The sequence below is a fragment of the Medicago truncatula genome, chromosome 8 (assembly GCF_003473485.1).
Source record: "Medicago truncatula cultivar Jemalong A17 chromosome 8, MtrunA17r5.0-ANR, whole genome shotgun sequence".
NCBI classification, from domain to species: Eukaryota; Viridiplantae; Streptophyta; class Magnoliopsida; order Fabales; family Fabaceae; genus Medicago; species Medicago truncatula.
This window is the reverse complement of record NC_053049.1, coordinates 43623001-43639699: the sequence shown is the minus strand read 5'-3', so window position 1 is coordinate 43639699 and position 16699 is coordinate 43623001. Positions and strand designations below refer to the sequence as shown.

Here is a 16699-nt window from a genome sequence, read left to right as displayed (position 1 = left end):
AATTGGTGTGATACACCATGCACAATGAACATAGAATAAATTCAAACACTCCTTGAGTGAGGGCAAGCTCTAAGAAGCAGAGGTTGTGCAGAGAAGGTATAATTTCAGGAGATGAGAGAAGTTTCTGAATTTTGATTAGTGATTATTTCGTTCATAACTTGCATTGCCCGCAACGAGTGCTATTCCTTCTCACGACACACACAACACAATCCGAAAGCAATCTCTTCGAGTCACAAATTGACACCAGGAAATTGAAATAAAGATTCATGAGAAATATGGATTGGAGAGTAAAGGTAAGATTGCTTAGGTGATCCTTCAAGTTTTTTTTTATTGTATCATATATTTATATTAGTCTTTGTGCAGGCTGTTAACATTTTCTTGAGTTTCCGTTAAAAAGTCTTTTGTGATCGTTACGGTGATAATGTGGATGTTATGATGCTTTGCAACAAGTAGGGTTGGAAATAGGCCAGGCCAGACCAGACTTTGAAAGGCCTGAGCCTGGCCTACGAAAGATTATACAAGCCTAAGCTTGGCCTATGGCCTATCATAGGCCGTTTTTCTTGACCTGGCCTGGCCTACTAAAAAGTCTGGTCTGGCCTGAAAGCCTACTTTGAAGCCTATTTAACATTATGATAATCAAATAGTTCATTTTACATACTAAATTAATAGGCTAAACATGCCTTAAAGCCTACTTAAAAGCCTATTTTACTAAAAATAAATTTTAACAACATAACAGGCTGTTTAAAAGCCTATAACAACAAAACAACAAATCACAATGAATTTAGAGCTAATAATAATAATCTTTCGTTAGTACTCATCAATGTTTATCAACCATTTGAGTGCAATTCACCAAAAAATAGAAAATCATATGATGACGAGTAGCAGAATTGAACACTTCTAGCAGTTTACACACTTTCTCAACTTTGTCCCATTCTTCAAATGAAGGGGCATGATCATAGTGAGGCTCTCTTTCTTTGTAGGTTGAAAATACAATTTTAAATCTCAATAAAAAATTATTTCTATTTATATTGGGATTGATTTTTTTTTTTAGCGGACAATGGGAATTGGGAATGATTTTTTGTTGATATATCATGCTTAACTTATGGGTATAAATAGGCCGGCCTATCAGGCTTAACATGCTTTTTTAAAAGCCTAAGCTTGACCTATTTTATCAAATAGGCTTTTTAAAAAGCTTTAACCTGGCCTTTTTAATAAATAGGTCAGGCCAGGCCGTAGGCCCCTGTAGGCCGGCCTAGCCTATTCCCAACCCTAGCGACAAGTCCAACTAAACTTTTTGTTAGAAAATAAAATATTTTAATTAATTTTTTGAATCACTTGATTGAGTGCGGAAATTGGTTTATTTTTGGGAAAAGCTAACTTGTGCCTGCAAGACATGTTAAGCAAACTAAATACTAAAATTGTAGTATTGGAAATTGTGCATTTAACATCTAAAAAGTATAAAAGTTTATTTTTTCAATACAAAATTCACTTTTCATTTCTTTTTTTAGTCCTTAACTTGTGAATTTTTTTTTAGAGCACAAGTTAACATAACCCTTTATTTTTTTATAAAGAAAACATTGGGTGAGATACGTTCTTGAGACTCATGAAAGACTAGTGAATACCTCCCTGATCAAAAAGCAAATATGAAGTACTTATATATTGTCCACCAACTAAGTGCATGTTTGGAGTGGCATTTGATGAAGTAAAAACAAATGTGCACATTTTTCGATATAAGTCTGTCGTGATTTTAAGAAGCTGAGAATTGAAGCTTCCATGTTAAAGTGGTTTTTTTACCGTGATTTTAAGCAAAAAATAATTTGCAGCTGCCCATCCAAACATGCAGTAAGTCTTCAAATCCATAGCAGAATTTAACTCATGCTCTTGTGAAATACAAGCTGCATATTTATTAACTAAACTATCATTTGTTGATAATACTTTACGCATGCAAAACTTATAATGGTTTATTTAGAGGACAAAGAATTGAACTCTAAAACAAGTGGTACATAAATAAATATTTTAAATTTATTTATTTTGAAGTATTATAAAATGAAAATGGGAAAAATACTTATGAATAGAGGGAGTATCTTTTTTTATGCCGGTAAAATGAGTAGATGTGAATGACATACAAACATAGACGACGAGTCTGTTGCTTGAAAGTGATTGGCAAAAGAAACAAAGTCGTTTTCTCTTTCTTTAACTGTGTTTACCTTATTGACATTGTCTTTTGTTAACAATCTTGTCTTCAGCTAACACAGTGTCCATTATTACACAATGCTTTGTAATGACTAATGAGCCGTCCCTCTCTTTAAGATATTTTATCAACTGACGTATCACAAAAATTGCAGCCACTCCTTTCCATTACCCAAACTTCACCAACCATATACTTTTCGTCCTTAAACCAAAACCCTCCTCGTATTAAAAAAAATAGTTTAGATTATGCAACATAGTCATGGACTCACTTTAAGTTAGGTACCACTCAAAAAGCAAAACAAAAAATTTGGTAGTGAAGGCTTACCTCATTATCACCAACAACCTTAAATGCTATTTATAGTTAAATTGAAGACAGACAACAATTTTATGATCTTAACCGACCACTTAAGTTTCTTCCTCATCCTTGTTTTACTATGAAAACCCTCTGTCTTCCGCCGTTGCTTGCTCCCAGGTACATCCTTTTCCATTTACTTTACTTTTATTTTTTATTCATAAATCAAACCAATGATTATTTACCACAAATATGTTGCATGAAAACTGTAATTTCATCATAATTGGACTGTTTCTTATCCTAGTTCTTCATAACAGTGCCCTGGTTGGTGGCAGAGACTTTGCAAACAATTTAACAACTAAGTGCTTTCCCAAGCAACTTCATTTCAACTCTCGCTCGGTTGTTTTTGCTTCACACTTGTAAACTCTCTATCTTTCTCTTCACATGATGCTTTAATTCTATTTGCTTAAGAAGGAATAATAATGTTCTTTTTATGTGGTTTTATATTGTGAAGGTGTTATGCAACTCTATCTGTGGAATCAGAAGCAGAAAAGAAACAAGTATTTGATGGAGAGAAGGCTTATTTGCTTGTTAGAGAGCTCAGGAAGAATTTTGATACTGGCAAGACAAAGAGCTACGAATGGCGGATTTCCCAATTGGAGGCCATAGTGAAGATGTTAGAAGAGAAAGAGAAGGAAATTATTGATGCTCTTCATACAGACCTTTCTAAACCTAGACTAGAAGCATATATAACCGAGGTCTTCAATCAATTTCCTCTTTTGTTTCTATTCTTTATTTCTCTCTAAATTTTAGTCTGCAACCGCAATGCGACAACTGCAATACAACGTTTTTTGAGATCTTCACAACCACAATTGCGGTCGCATCAGCCACAATTGCTCTTATTTTACCGCAATATAAAGATTCACATCGTGATTGCAATTCGGAACCAGCCTATATAAAAGGATAAATTAAGCTCTTCAAGTGCCTACTTTTTTGGTTCACAAACTCGAACCAAGACCTTGCTTAAGAGAAACCAAACTTATTGCCAATAAGTGGGTCCTTTATAATTGTTGTTTTGTGGAATTCTCTCCATTCTCTCTTGTTATGATGGCATTTAGTTAATGTTTCCATTAGTATGGTAAATATCTTAGCCTTACCATCATTTTAATTACCTCAGTTTCTATGTCTGAACATTTTAAATGCAGATTGTCCAGGCGAAATCATCATGTGATGAAGCACTTCAAGAACTGAAACACTGGATGAAACCTGAAAAGGTAATTACAAAGAATGAGAATGTCTGTGACTCAACTTGGCTTCATTAGTAATACATTTTCTTTTTCTCCCTCTTTTAGGTGAGTACTTCAATCACAGCATTTCCATCATCAGCAGAGATTGTGTCAGAACCACTAGGAGTTGTGTTGATCATATCAACATGGAACTTTCCTATGTGTATGTAGAACATGTTCATCTTTCAGACATTCTAAATTGCATTTGGTTATAACGGAGAACAATTTTTCTCCATATCATTCACCACTGTCATGTAGCATATATATAGATTAATGTCTGAAATCTTGGAACTATAGTTCATTCCACTCAAATAGAATTTCACAAAAAAAAAATCGATGCTTGATTACTCTGAATCAAAATTGATTTTGAGTTCTCAGTTTTTATCTTTTCTTTATGGGAATGCTTATGCTATCTAATTTATTGATTTTTTCATCTTCTCTGTATCCTTTCCTTTCCATTGATAAAGATTTTATCTCCTACCTGCAGTGTTATCATTGGATCCAGTCATTGGAGCCATTTCCGCGGGCAACGCAGTGGTTTTGAAACCATCAGAAGTTTCTCCTGCAACATCATCTCTGCTTGCAAATTTGCTAGAAAGTTATCTAGACAATTCTGCAGTAAGAGTTGTCGAAGGGGCTGTTCCTGAAACAACTGCACTCCTGGACCAGAAGTGGGATAAGATACTTTACACAGGTAATTCAAATTTGTCCTATATTATCACATCAATACCCTATGAAATCATTGCATATCTAAAAGACCCATCAAACCGTGCGGATAACTATGTGATTGAGTTCAAGTGGTTAATAAGCTACAGGCAACGATGAATCGTTCAAGAGAATCCGAGTTTGAATCCTAGCTGGAATAATCATTGGTCAAACTTTACTTATTTCCTAATTAAATAATCGATTACCAGGACCCATTCTCCTGGGAACCGGAGTGTTATGACCAAATATCAGTCTTTGCAACTATACGTAATTTGAAAAGTAGAATTATTAATGTTAATAATTGTTGGATAGCCCCTCCTCTAAAGTCTTAAGGTGTTTCACTGAAATTTGAGTTGATATCAGTGAGTTGTCATTCATTAGAAACTTTAAAATAAAAAAGTTACATATATTTGGTCCAATTAGCATGCCAATTCTGCTATATGGTTTTATGCATAATAGTCCAATTTTACTCAGGTAGTGCTAGAGTAGGTCGCATTGTTATGGCTGCTGCTGCGAAGCATCTTACTCCAGTGATTCTTGAGCTTGGAGGAAAGTGTCCAGCTGTTGTTGATTCAAATGTCAACTTACAAGTAACATGATCCCTTGAGCTTGTTGTTGATATTTACACATCCAATAACATATTTTCATCTATAACGATCATTGAAATTTCAGTTCACTGCGAGGAGGATAATAGCTGGCAAATGGGCATGCAATAGTGGACAAACATGCATTTCTGTTGATTATATCATCACAACCAAAGACTTCGCTCCAACGCTTGTAAGATTGGCTCTATAATACAAAATTCAGTTTGCTGTTACAATGTATTACTTATGATGTATTATCATTACACAGGTAGATGCTTTAAAGGAAGAATTGGAGCAGTTTTTTGGGAAAGATCTGATAGAATCGAAAGACATGTCTCGTATTGTGTCTCCAACCCAATATGCACGACTCGTGAAACTCTTGGATGAGGATAAGGTATCAGACAAAATTGTTTTAGGAGGTCAGAGGGATGAGAAGAAATTGTGAGTTTGCATTTCCATCTTGGTTATAAAGATTGGAATTAATCATTTGTAACAATACCATAACATCAATTCTCCCTCTTTATTGCAGAAAGATTGCGCCAACTATCTTATTGGATGTTCCACAAGAAGCTATGGTTATGCAAGAGGAGATATTTGGGCCGATTTTGCCAATTATTACTGTGAGTACCATAAAGGGAAAAGTAAATGTTATGTTTTTTATATTTCGCATAAATCTAAGTCTTTGTATCTTTTCCTCACACTTTTGCAGGTAGACAGCATTGAAGATAGCTTTAGTATAATACAATCAAGGCCAAAGCCTTTGGCTGCATATCTCTTCACAAACAATGAGCAACTTAAGAAGGATTATGTGGACAAGATATCTTCTGGAGGGATGCTCATCAACGACGCTGTCATACATGTAGTTATTCTCTTTCTCAAATTTATTGAATTCTAACATTCTCTTTTATTTTATAAATATGATCTTATTTTCATAAATCTATTGTTCTCGGATAGTTGCATCAGTAGACAGAAAAGGAAAGGCTATGTTCTCTTCATATATTTTCTGATATAATGTTGACTTGAATCAATAAAGTAATGACATTGATTTTCTTATTCTAGCACAAATAATCCCTTAATTTCATCGAAGGTAGAAACATATGCAGGTACAGTGTGAATCTTAGATGCTCAAGACTTTACTACCTAAATTTTGTACAGGAAAACAAAATGAAATTTGAAAACTAACTACCTATGAAAAAACGACACTTGACACGACAGTGACACAAACACATCCACATTAATAATAATTTGAGAAAATAGAAGTAATTGAAAATATCACATTGAACACGACTTCATTATGAAGTTTCATAACTGCATAGTTAATTACTCTCATTTATCAAATGTGGTACATATCTATGTATGGCTCACCCAAATGTGAGATATAGACACGATGATGGCATTATACTGACTTGTTTGTACAACAATGTTGGTGCAGGTTGCAACTCGTGGTTTGCCTTTTGGAGGAGTTGGAGAAAGTGGAATGGGCTGCTACCATGGAAAGTTCTCTTTTGATAGTTTCAGCCATAAGAAATCAGTTTTATATAAAACTTTTGATTCCGATCCATCCATAAGGTATCCCCCATATACACCTGAGAAGGAAAATATTTTGAGGGCTATTTTTGGTGGCAATATTTTTCAGATAATTCTTGCTTTGCTTGGATGGTCTAAACGATGATGTGCAAGGAACATGTAAATGTAATGATCTTGCTCCTCTCAGTTTCTGATCTCTGATGGGGTGTGTTATTCACATGTGTCCTGCTCCTGCATTTTTTTTGTAAGGTTGAGGACAAGAGGCCCAATAATTGTGAATGAATTTAGAAACAATTACTTGTAATTTTTTTTAAAGAACTTTACAATATAGTTACATGTTTTTTTGTATAATCAAAATTAGCTAATGCATCTTAATATTTTTTATAATATATTAACTTATTATTTTAAAATGTTATGAACTTTATTTTTGACAGTATTAATTGTTATAAACTGACCCCAAAGAAGGCTACAAATTAGCCAGCACACCTATTGACCTCTCATAAACCATTTGTGGAAATTCATCACATTATATAAAGTCACCAAAGTTCATTTGACTCCTCCCTCTAACACTATATCAATCAATCTATCACAATTCACTATGTAAGTTATGCAACAACATAACATTAACAATTGTACGTATTTGAGCACTATGAAATAACAAAATTTCAACAATAGTATTTATTTTGAAAACTCGATATTTAATTTGGATGCTAGCTTCCTCCCAAAATGAATGTAATATGACGGAGTGCATACCATTCAAGCAATGTTTCATTTTATTTCATCGTATTGAATCTATCCAAATATAGCTTTAATGGTGAGATAAGATCCTAAAGTGGGTTGTACAAAAAAGATAATTGCCGCAACTTAAAAGGTTAGAAATAAGAATTAAGAAGAATATGTGTTCAATTTTATCTTTTTTGGTATAAATAAAAATGTTGTTCAAAAATATAAAAGCACAAACTGACAGTAACAAAAGTCAAAGACAACATAAATTCATTAAAGTTTTTCCATTTTTTTAATTACTTTATTGTTGTTTTTTACCGCAATCATTGTCCCAGGGGGTCATAGAAGGAGCAGGGAAGAAGTTTCCAGGAAATAATCTAATCAATCACACAAAAACCTCAACACTTGCACATTCACACGCTCTCCCATTTATTATTATTATTATTATATTTTTCTTTTCCTTTTCTACAATTTTTCAACTTCAAAGAGTGTTCATAGCATACAGAATCTTTGCAAGATTCATGTGTGGGATTATACCTTGTGAGTAAGAAAAGGATAAAAATAAACATAGCATATGAAGCAATACCACTTTCTAATGTTGAGTTTATTCTCTCCTTTTCTTCATGAATTAGCACAACCAACTCTTTCCAACAAGAATCATTAATTTAAATACTTAAACTCAACCCCACCATTATTCTTCAATTTCTTTCATCCATACATTATAGTAAAAATAAAACAAAATTAAAAAAACAAGAATAAGATGAAGATAGGTAAGGTTGGATTAGGGGTGATGATGGTTGTATTGATGATGATGTTAAACTTGTCTACTTGTTCAGCTTGGTTTGGTAATAAACGCAAAAGTGGAAGAAACTCAATTTTACCAGGTGAAGCTATGTCTTCAAGACCAAGTCTCATGAACCATGCTGCTGGTTCCTCAATTGTGTTCCCTATTTATGGCAATGTTTATCCTGTTGGGTATGATATTTCACTTCTTTCTATTTTGTTTCATCTTTTGTAGTTCATTTTTATTCATAATAATGTTTTTCTGTTTAAGGTATAGCACTTTTCTCAAGTGTTCTGTTTTTTTGGTTCTTAGCAAAAAAATAATATTTTGTGACATTTTCATTTTTTTTTGAAAGATGTGAGTATCCAAATTCATACCTTTGTTTAACAATTATTAGGCCCTTTTGTGTTGCTTTGAAATTTAACTTATTTAAAGAACAGAAAACCTCTTGTGACATTGATTGATGGGGGGAAGAAAATTGATATTCATTTTTATGGTACAGACCATAAAAATGTTAGTTATGTTAGTATTTTCTCTTTATCGAGAGATTGAACTTAAACCGGTTGAAGTAGCAAACCTTGTGAAATTGATATTCTAATATTAGCTGCCCGTAAATTTCAACTTTTGCAGGTTCTATAATGTTACTCTCAACATAGGCCAACCACCAAGGCCCTATTTTCTTGATGTTGACACCGGTAGTGAACTCACATGGCTCCAATGTGATGCTCCTTGTTCCCAATGTTCTGAGGTAATATGACACTAACTGAAAAATCAGATTGAAAAACCCATCCTTGTCTATAGATGCATAACGAGTTGACAACAAATCACAACTAATCATATGTGTAACTTTGAAAATATTTACTTTGGCGGTGTTAGTATGTCATATTGATTTGAATTTGCTGATAAAAAATTTCAGACACCCCATCCACTCTATAAGCCTAGCAATGATTTTATACCTTGCAAAGATCCACTCTGTGCGTCCTTGCAGCCCACGGATGACTACACATGTGAAGACCCTAATCAATGTGACTACGAAATTAAGTATGCTGATCAATACTCAACCCTTGGTGTACTTCTAAATGATGTCTACCTTCTCAACTTCACCAATGGAGTCCAACTTAAAGTTAGAATGGCACTGGGGTTAGTTTTACTGTCCTTGCATTCCATGTTCTCTTGAAATATTAGTGTTTCTGATAGCAAGCTTTTATAAAAGACTTTCAGCTAACATAGTCTTAGTAAAGTTGTTTATGCTTCTTAATTTACAATTGTAAATACAAATACAGACTAGAATGATTTATATAAGTGAATTAGGCTATTTTTGAAACTTAGATGCAGTACTATAAGTACAGTTCTTGTCCTCACACATAGAGACAATAGCATTATACCTAAATTTTATCATTCCACAAACACCAATGCATGATCTATTATTTTACACATTAAGAATATATTTGATCCTTTCAACAATGACAAATTTGATATATCCACGATGACCACAATTTATGACATATCTATTTTTGTTGAGATGTTCTTAGAATTTACCTAATGCACTTGATTCCAATATACAGATGTGGATATGACCAGATATTTTCACCTTCAACTTACCACCCTTTAGATGGAATACTTGGTCTTGGAAGGGGAAAGGCCAGCTTGATATCACAGCTGAATAGCCAGGGTTTGGTGCGAAATGTGATGGGACATTGTTTAAGCTCGCGAGGAGGAGGATACATTTTCTTTGGAAATGTTTATGATTCTTCTCGAATGAGTTGGACTCCAATCTCATCAATCGATTCGTTAGTACACCATTCTCATTTTACACAATCCACATGTATTATACTAGCGACTCATAATTTTATGAGATCTCTTGATTTAAATCTTTGATGTTGTTTGTGTCAGGGGAAAACATTACTCTGCAGGACCAGCTGAACTTGTTTTTGGAGGAAGGAAGACTGGGGTGGGAAGTTTAAATATTATTTTTGACACTGGAAGTTCCTATACATACTTCAATTCTCAGGCTTACCAAGCAATGATTTCTTTGGTCAGTTAAAAACATTTTTCACTATACCCCCTCTTAGAAGTAATGCAATCAAGTAGTTATGGTTATTATGGTTTACTTTACATAGTAAATAGTCATTTTGATTCTTGAAAGTGTTAGGCGTCAACGCTGTCACGAAAATTCTCAAACGAGTTTCTCGTTAGTTAGTTAGTTTGGTCCTCAAATGTGTTTTTAGTTAACTAGTTTGGTCATTGAACGTGCCTTCCGCTAGTCAATTTCATCTATCGATTCGTTAGTACACCATTCTCATTTTACAGTATATTCAAGGACTATAGCGTTCACTCTAGAAAATAATATAAATATAGAAAAGTATTTTGAAGTTTCAAAATGGTAGTACTGTGTACACTCTAGAAAATAATGCAAGTACATGAAACTGGATAATGTAAATATTTTATACTTATTACAGTTCATTATAATATATAATAACCCTGTTGTATAATACACGCTAATTCTCTCGTCTGCTTTCTCATTTTCTCAATCAACTTGAGGCATATTTTCAGAAGATCATTCATGCCAATTTCATCATTAAAGACTTAAATTGTACAATGACAGAAATAAATAAACAAAGTAATTTAGCTACATTGTCAGGTTAGTTAAGATGACCGTTTGTTAATTTCCCAAATGCAGCTGAATAAGGAATTACATAGAAAGCCAATAAAAGCAGCACCTGATGACCAGACTTTACCTATGTGCTGGCATGGTAAAAGACCTTTCAGAAGCATAAATGAAGTGAAGAAATACTTCAAGCCACTAACACTTAGTTTCACCAATGGTGGAAGAGTTAAACCACAGTTTGAGATCCCTCCTGAAGCTTATCTTATAATATCTGTGAGTTCTAAATTTATCAAACTCTTCTATGTTTGTTAACTGTTACAATAAATAGTAGACACAGTTCAATATGTGTGAATGTTAATAATGTGTTATTTGTTGCAAGAATATGGGAAATGTTTGTCTAGGAATTCTGAACGGCCCTGAAGTAGGATTGGGTGAACTGAACCTAATTGGAGGTGAGAATTTAGCTACATTGTCGTATTTTGGATAATAATCTATGAAGCATCGAAACAAATACAAACACGACATGAAAGTAATGAATATATTCACTTGTGTCAGTCTTGTGCCAGACATGTCTTGCACACCAGACACACCTTCAGTTTGAAGTGTCGGTGCTACATAGATAGTCATGGATATCATCATTACATTGTTCAGCAGTTTATAAAAAAAAAAAAAAAAAAAAAAAGATTCATGAACTCTGCATTATGTTATGTAAGTGTTGGTATTATTTTTTATGCAGACATATCCATGCTAGACAAAGTGATGGTATTCGACAACGAGAAGCAGTTGATTGGATGGGGACCTGCAGATTGCAACAGTGTTCCAAAATCCAGAGATTTCAGTTTATGATAAATAAATGTACCTAATTCAAGCATGCATATGACTGATATCATCAGAGAGTAGAAAATAGATTAATGCATATTATATAGCAGGGTGATGGTACACTACTAATGTTTTATGAATTTAACTTCATGGTTTAGTGCTTATGATTTGTGAATACAGGCATTGTGTAGAGTATATTGGGGTAAGCTATTATGCAGTGTGAATAGTATTAGTAACTGATAATTACATAAGTTGTTATGTTAGTCATCGTATCACGTTAATTTGACGGCATTAGCACGAGGAACTTATCTATAATTTAAGTGGTAAGAGTAAGACAAAGCAAGTTGATACAAGATGGATATACCTCAATTATTCTGTAATAGTTACTAATTAGGAGACAGATTCACACTCATTTATGATCTATTCCAAAAGATAAGAATCTCCATGCCATAAAAGATAAGTAAATAAGAAAAAATAAAAAAGTAAGAATCCCAGAAGTTGAAAAATAAGATATAATATGTTTGAGTCACACTTTAAGATGTAGAGTTTTGGATGTGTGTTAAGACTTAAAAGTATCTTATTTGATGAGATATGGTCCGAAGATTGTTTATAAGCGGAACACTCCACATATTACAAATCAGTTTTGTAAGGTTAAGTTAGACTGAGCTCAATCCAAATTCTAATACCGACCATATGTCGACAAAGCCACGTACGTGAAATTTGTTTCCACATCAGTATCCATTTAGGTACTTGCTACATGGTAGTTCTTACATGGCAAGTTGATATGTGCCAGATGGCACTGCAGACCAATGATGTATTGACACATGGTACCACTATCCTATACATGATAAATTATGATGCACCCCTCCGCCTTCCATTTAAGTTTTTTTAATGGAAAGTTTAGTGATTGAAAACAGAAATTTTACTAAAGTTCATCTCAGACAGGTTTTATATTAATTTATTCTCAAAATTTGTTCATGTTTTTTCTAGTTTTGAGAACAAAAACACAAACCAAATTTGTAAGGGTGGGTCAGGTGGATTAATGTTCAATTTCTAAACTAAGTAACATGAATGACTTCATTTTATTTCGACTCTTTAGAGAGTTTCATTTGTGTGTTATGTCCAAAGTCCCAAGAATAACATTTGTTTGATTGTTTCCTTAAAAAAAAAAACATTTGTTTGATTGTTATTTTTTAGGCAAACACTCATTTAATTGTTGTTTACTTTTGAGTGTGGATCGAAGAATTATATATAGACAGACACAAGATTAGTGGTTAATGCTGGTCGGAATAATCATAATTTATCATACTTTACACGAATTTCGAATTATTATGAATCATTACCATGAGAATCACAAGATTACACCAAAAGAAAATATACATACATATACATGAATTACATGTATATTCTTACTCATTTTAGAAGAATGTACCAATGAATTAGGTTTTTTTGGTTGCATTGCATACCAATGAATTAGTTTACCTTCATTTCATAATTGAAAATGCACTGTTATAAATATAAATAAATGTTAAATTGCAAACATATTAAAAAATTCTACTAAAATAATAGAAATGGAAGAAGAATTTTCTACAATAATCCTTACATGTTAACACTAGCTACCATATACCCCTAATAACATGCTATAATTGAATATTCACCTAGTTTTAGAATCGAGATCATTTTGCTTAGAAAAATGACATTTGAACATTCATTTGATACAATCTTTATAACAACTCTCTCTCACCTACTCACATTATTTTTAACTTTTATTTCTCTATTGCTAGGGTATCGATGCCAATACTATTTTTTTCATTATAAGTTATGATTGTCAAATAAATTATCATTAAATTGGTTGTTCAAATAACACTCCTCTTTTGCTTATTGTTTTAGTTACAAATAAATGACCCCACTTTTCTTAAATTTCAACCATACTAATGATAAATCAATATCAGCCCAAAATCAACAATCCCTAGTAATTACCTACCCAAGATCACACATGCACCATTAGAAGCTCCACTTGCAGTTGCAGTTAGTATTTTTGTTTGGTAGGTACATGTGAATGTGACTTTTGTCTCCAACCAATTTAAAATATCCATGGGACCCCTCCAATTTTAGGATCCCCAATCCTCCCAAATAGTCATTTTCAATTTTCAAACCCCATGACCATGACCTATTTCTATTACTAACGAAAATAACAAATGAAAATGAAAATTACTTGGGCAGGTACATAAACACATCTTGCCAACCCGAAAGCTGATTGATTTGGTATTGAATTTGAGGGGCAAAAGGGTCATCTTCAGCATCATCCATAAGATTCAACTGAAAATCAAAGGCTGAAACTGGGTCTGAGCCCAGAACAAATTCATTCCACTTGGGCTCACTTTGAACTTCCTTATTATCGCACGTGACATCCGGTGAAACCACGTGGTCAGAACCGCTTGAGTCGGTATGAAACAGTGGCACCGAATCTGATGTGTCAGTGTACAATTGATCATCCTGGCCGTTCATGTTCATCTTGATATGAGGCTTTGTCTCATTCTCAAATTGAGAAAACATTGGTGGTTTTGTGTCATTGTATTTCTCAATCTTCCCTTTCTTGTTGTAAATTCGACACAACACCCAATCATCGAGCTGCAATTAAATTAATTGTAACTGTGAGTGTGAGATCATCGACAAATATAACATAATCGATAGAATGATTTGGTGGAATGTACATACTCTTAAATTGTGGTTATTTTTTGAAGCGGATCTATCAACATTAGCAAGACGATACTCATGCATGATCCAATTGGTTTTAATTCCTTTGGGAGCTTTGCCAGCATAGAAAACGAGTGCTTTCTTTATACCAAGTGCCTTAGGCTTTCCAATCGGCTTATCAGCTCCGGTCGCCTTCCAATATCCGGTTCCCGCAGCCCGGTTCGGCCGTGAACCGTTTGGATATTTTCGATCCCTTGGAGAGAAAAAATACCACTCTTTCTCACCGTAAAGAGCCATTTCTGTATACAAAACAAAATTAGCATTGAAATTTAAAAAATATTGTTGGTCCGTCCACTAGACACGATGAAAAAGTACCTGGAAGATGCCATGGATCAAACTTATACAAATCAATTTCTTTGATAATAGGAACAGCAATTGGAAGGGAAGCACACTTTCTACACAAGTAGTGATTCACAAGCTCATCATCAGTAGGGTGAAATCTGAAGCCAGGTGGTAACTCTAATGCTCCTTGCATTCGCGTCGTATATTCTTCTTTCTCTTCTTCTGTGTTGTGTTGTGTTGATTGATATTGAAGTGAGTTCGTTCGAAGTTGTGAGAAATGAAGAAGTTGTGGTTTTATAGAGATAGGAGGAGGAGGAGGAGGAGGATTAATTGATGATGAGTCAAAAAGGTTATACACGTGGGATTAGTGAAGTCACAAGAGAAAGTCCTCGAATTTCGAACATTGTTTTTTTTTCGTGAACGCAGACAGCACGTGGCATTACGTGAATGGAGGGTTGAACACGTGTGAGGGACCATTTTTGGTGTCACTGCTTGCGTCACAAGCATAGACGGTTTTGGTAAAAGGGTTGACTGTTGTCGTAGCGGCTCTGTTTTAGGGTCGACACATCACTGTACCTTATTTATTTCTTCTAAATGCTCTGCATCTCGTGCCTTGCCCAGATATTCTCTTTTAATTTGGGTCCACATATGTAATGTAACACACTTCACCCTTCATACAAAATATTTATTAGTATTTTTTTTAGGCATTAGTTAAAGAAACTAAAAATACTAACTTTCTATTGAATTTAATCATTTTTTAACTTTTAAAAAGTTAAATTCATCACTTTTCACTTTAATACAACATTTTTAAATTTGTTTTCTTAACCAATGTTCTAAGGGTACTCTTTAACATTTTTCAATTTTTTATAAACAAATACAACTTGTGCCTTCAAGGATATATGTTAAGAAACTCATTATAGAAATATACACAACAGAAGTCGTGCATTCAACTTCTTTAAAATTAAAATGTTATGTTTTTCAATGCGAAATTGTTTTTTTTTTGTTCATTAACATTATAGAACAAGTTAACATCACATTTATAAGTTTTTACGCACGAAAAATATAACAAAAAAATAAAAGTTACGGTTCACATTTATAAGTTTCTTATAGTGAGCAGTGTCGCGCTTCCCCCAAGAGCTCTGTCTCCAGGCTTACAGGCCTCAGCTAATTCGCCGTATAGGTATGCTAGTGTCATCCCTCCCCAGGAATAAATACGCATCCCCGCGTAGCTCTCCTCCATGGTCGTCAGATAGACCAACTCGATGCGTTTGTTACTTTTATCACCAAACAACAAGCATCCAACAAGATATAAGAGATAACACTTCACACAATGTGGTAATGTGGAGATGATTGCTTGCAGATCGTGAAAATGAAAATTGGAGGAATTTGAGAGAAGTTTGGTAGTTTTTGAGCAATGAAGAAACCGTAAAATTGATGTTTCTGTTTCTGCCTATGTTCAGCATGCATCGGCAGTTAACTGCCGAGGAAAATCTCGGAAGTTAACTGTAGCCGGTTTCTATAAAATTCGACAGTTAACTGCCGAAAGACATTTATGTAAATTACTCGTGTGTCTCAGCTTAACCAAATGTGTCAACAACAATTCTCTTAAAAAAAATATTGAGAAAATAGTAAGATGGATTAGAAACCTATATGTGTGTGTGACGTGGAGCGTGACATAGAGGTACTCTGGCTCAGTGTGGAAGCTACCTGGATGTTACCTTGCAAAAGGATTAATCTTAGGCCATTTGAGAAATGTTTCTCCAGCAGGACCAAAGGTTAAGGTTAGGTATGATATTTCAAATATTTTGCTATTGAATTGTAACCTTTTGGCTTCCCTTTGGTCAAGTTCTTTTCTCTTCCTTTTCAACTTGGCCAACTTGGATATCCATTATTTCCCTTTTGAAACTCCTTTGACTTCTAATCAATTTTTTATTTATCAGATTAAAAGTTAGGAAATAAAAACTTGAGTAAAGTTTACTTTACAACGATTTTATTTTGTTTTTAAAAATGGATATTGTGTTTGTGTGTGAAAGAGGAACTGAGTTGAACACACTGTTGACTTAAACGTAAATGTAGTAATAAAAAATGATCAAATGCTATGTTCCTGAACGTAATTTGTCAAGTCATGAATAATTTTACAAT

At 33.8% G+C, this 16699-nt stretch overlaps 3 protein-coding genes across 3 annotated transcripts; 2 read left to right on the top strand and 1 right to left on the bottom strand.

Moving 5' to 3' along the window:
• Nucleotides 1–2284: 2284 nt before the first annotated feature.
• LOC11441005 (aldehyde dehydrogenase family 3 member H1) lies at nt 2285–6971 on the top strand. Its single transcript, XM_003630301.4, has 12 exons — nt 2285–2662; nt 2800–2901; nt 2997–3240; nt 3688–3756; nt 3835–3931; nt 4256–4462; nt 4948–5063; nt 5146–5250; nt 5326–5498; nt 5587–5677; nt 5767–5916; nt 6490–6971. The coding sequence occupies exons 1-12, from the start codon at nt 2625–2627 to the stop codon at nt 6727–6729; spliced, it is 1632 nt and encodes a 543-aa protein (XP_003630349.2). The 5' UTR covers nt 2285–2624; the 3' UTR covers nt 6730–6971.
• A 694-nt stretch (nt 6972–7665) lies between these two features.
• LOC11438564 (aspartic proteinase Asp1) lies at nt 7666–11769 on the top strand. Its single transcript, XM_003630300.4, has 8 exons — nt 7666–8282; nt 8722–8839; nt 9008–9231; nt 9657–9881; nt 9985–10126; nt 10772–10972; nt 11079–11151; nt 11436–11769. The coding sequence occupies exons 1-8, from the start codon at nt 8068–8070 to the stop codon at nt 11543–11545; spliced, it is 1308 nt and encodes a 435-aa protein (XP_003630348.1). The 5' UTR covers nt 7666–8067; the 3' UTR covers nt 11546–11769.
• Nucleotides 11770–13062: 1293 nt separating this feature from the next.
• Nucleotides 13063–14851, bottom strand: LOC11441004 (protein ATAF2). Its single transcript, XM_003630299.4, has 3 exons — nt 14591–14851; nt 14237–14514; nt 13063–14149 (listed from the first exon to the last, which is right to left on the bottom strand). The coding sequence occupies exons 1-3, from the start codon at nt 14748–14750 to the stop codon at nt 13730–13732; spliced, it is 858 nt and encodes a 285-aa protein (XP_003630347.2). The 5' UTR covers nt 14751–14851; the 3' UTR covers nt 13063–13729.
• Nucleotides 14852–16699: the final 1848 nt, after the last annotated feature.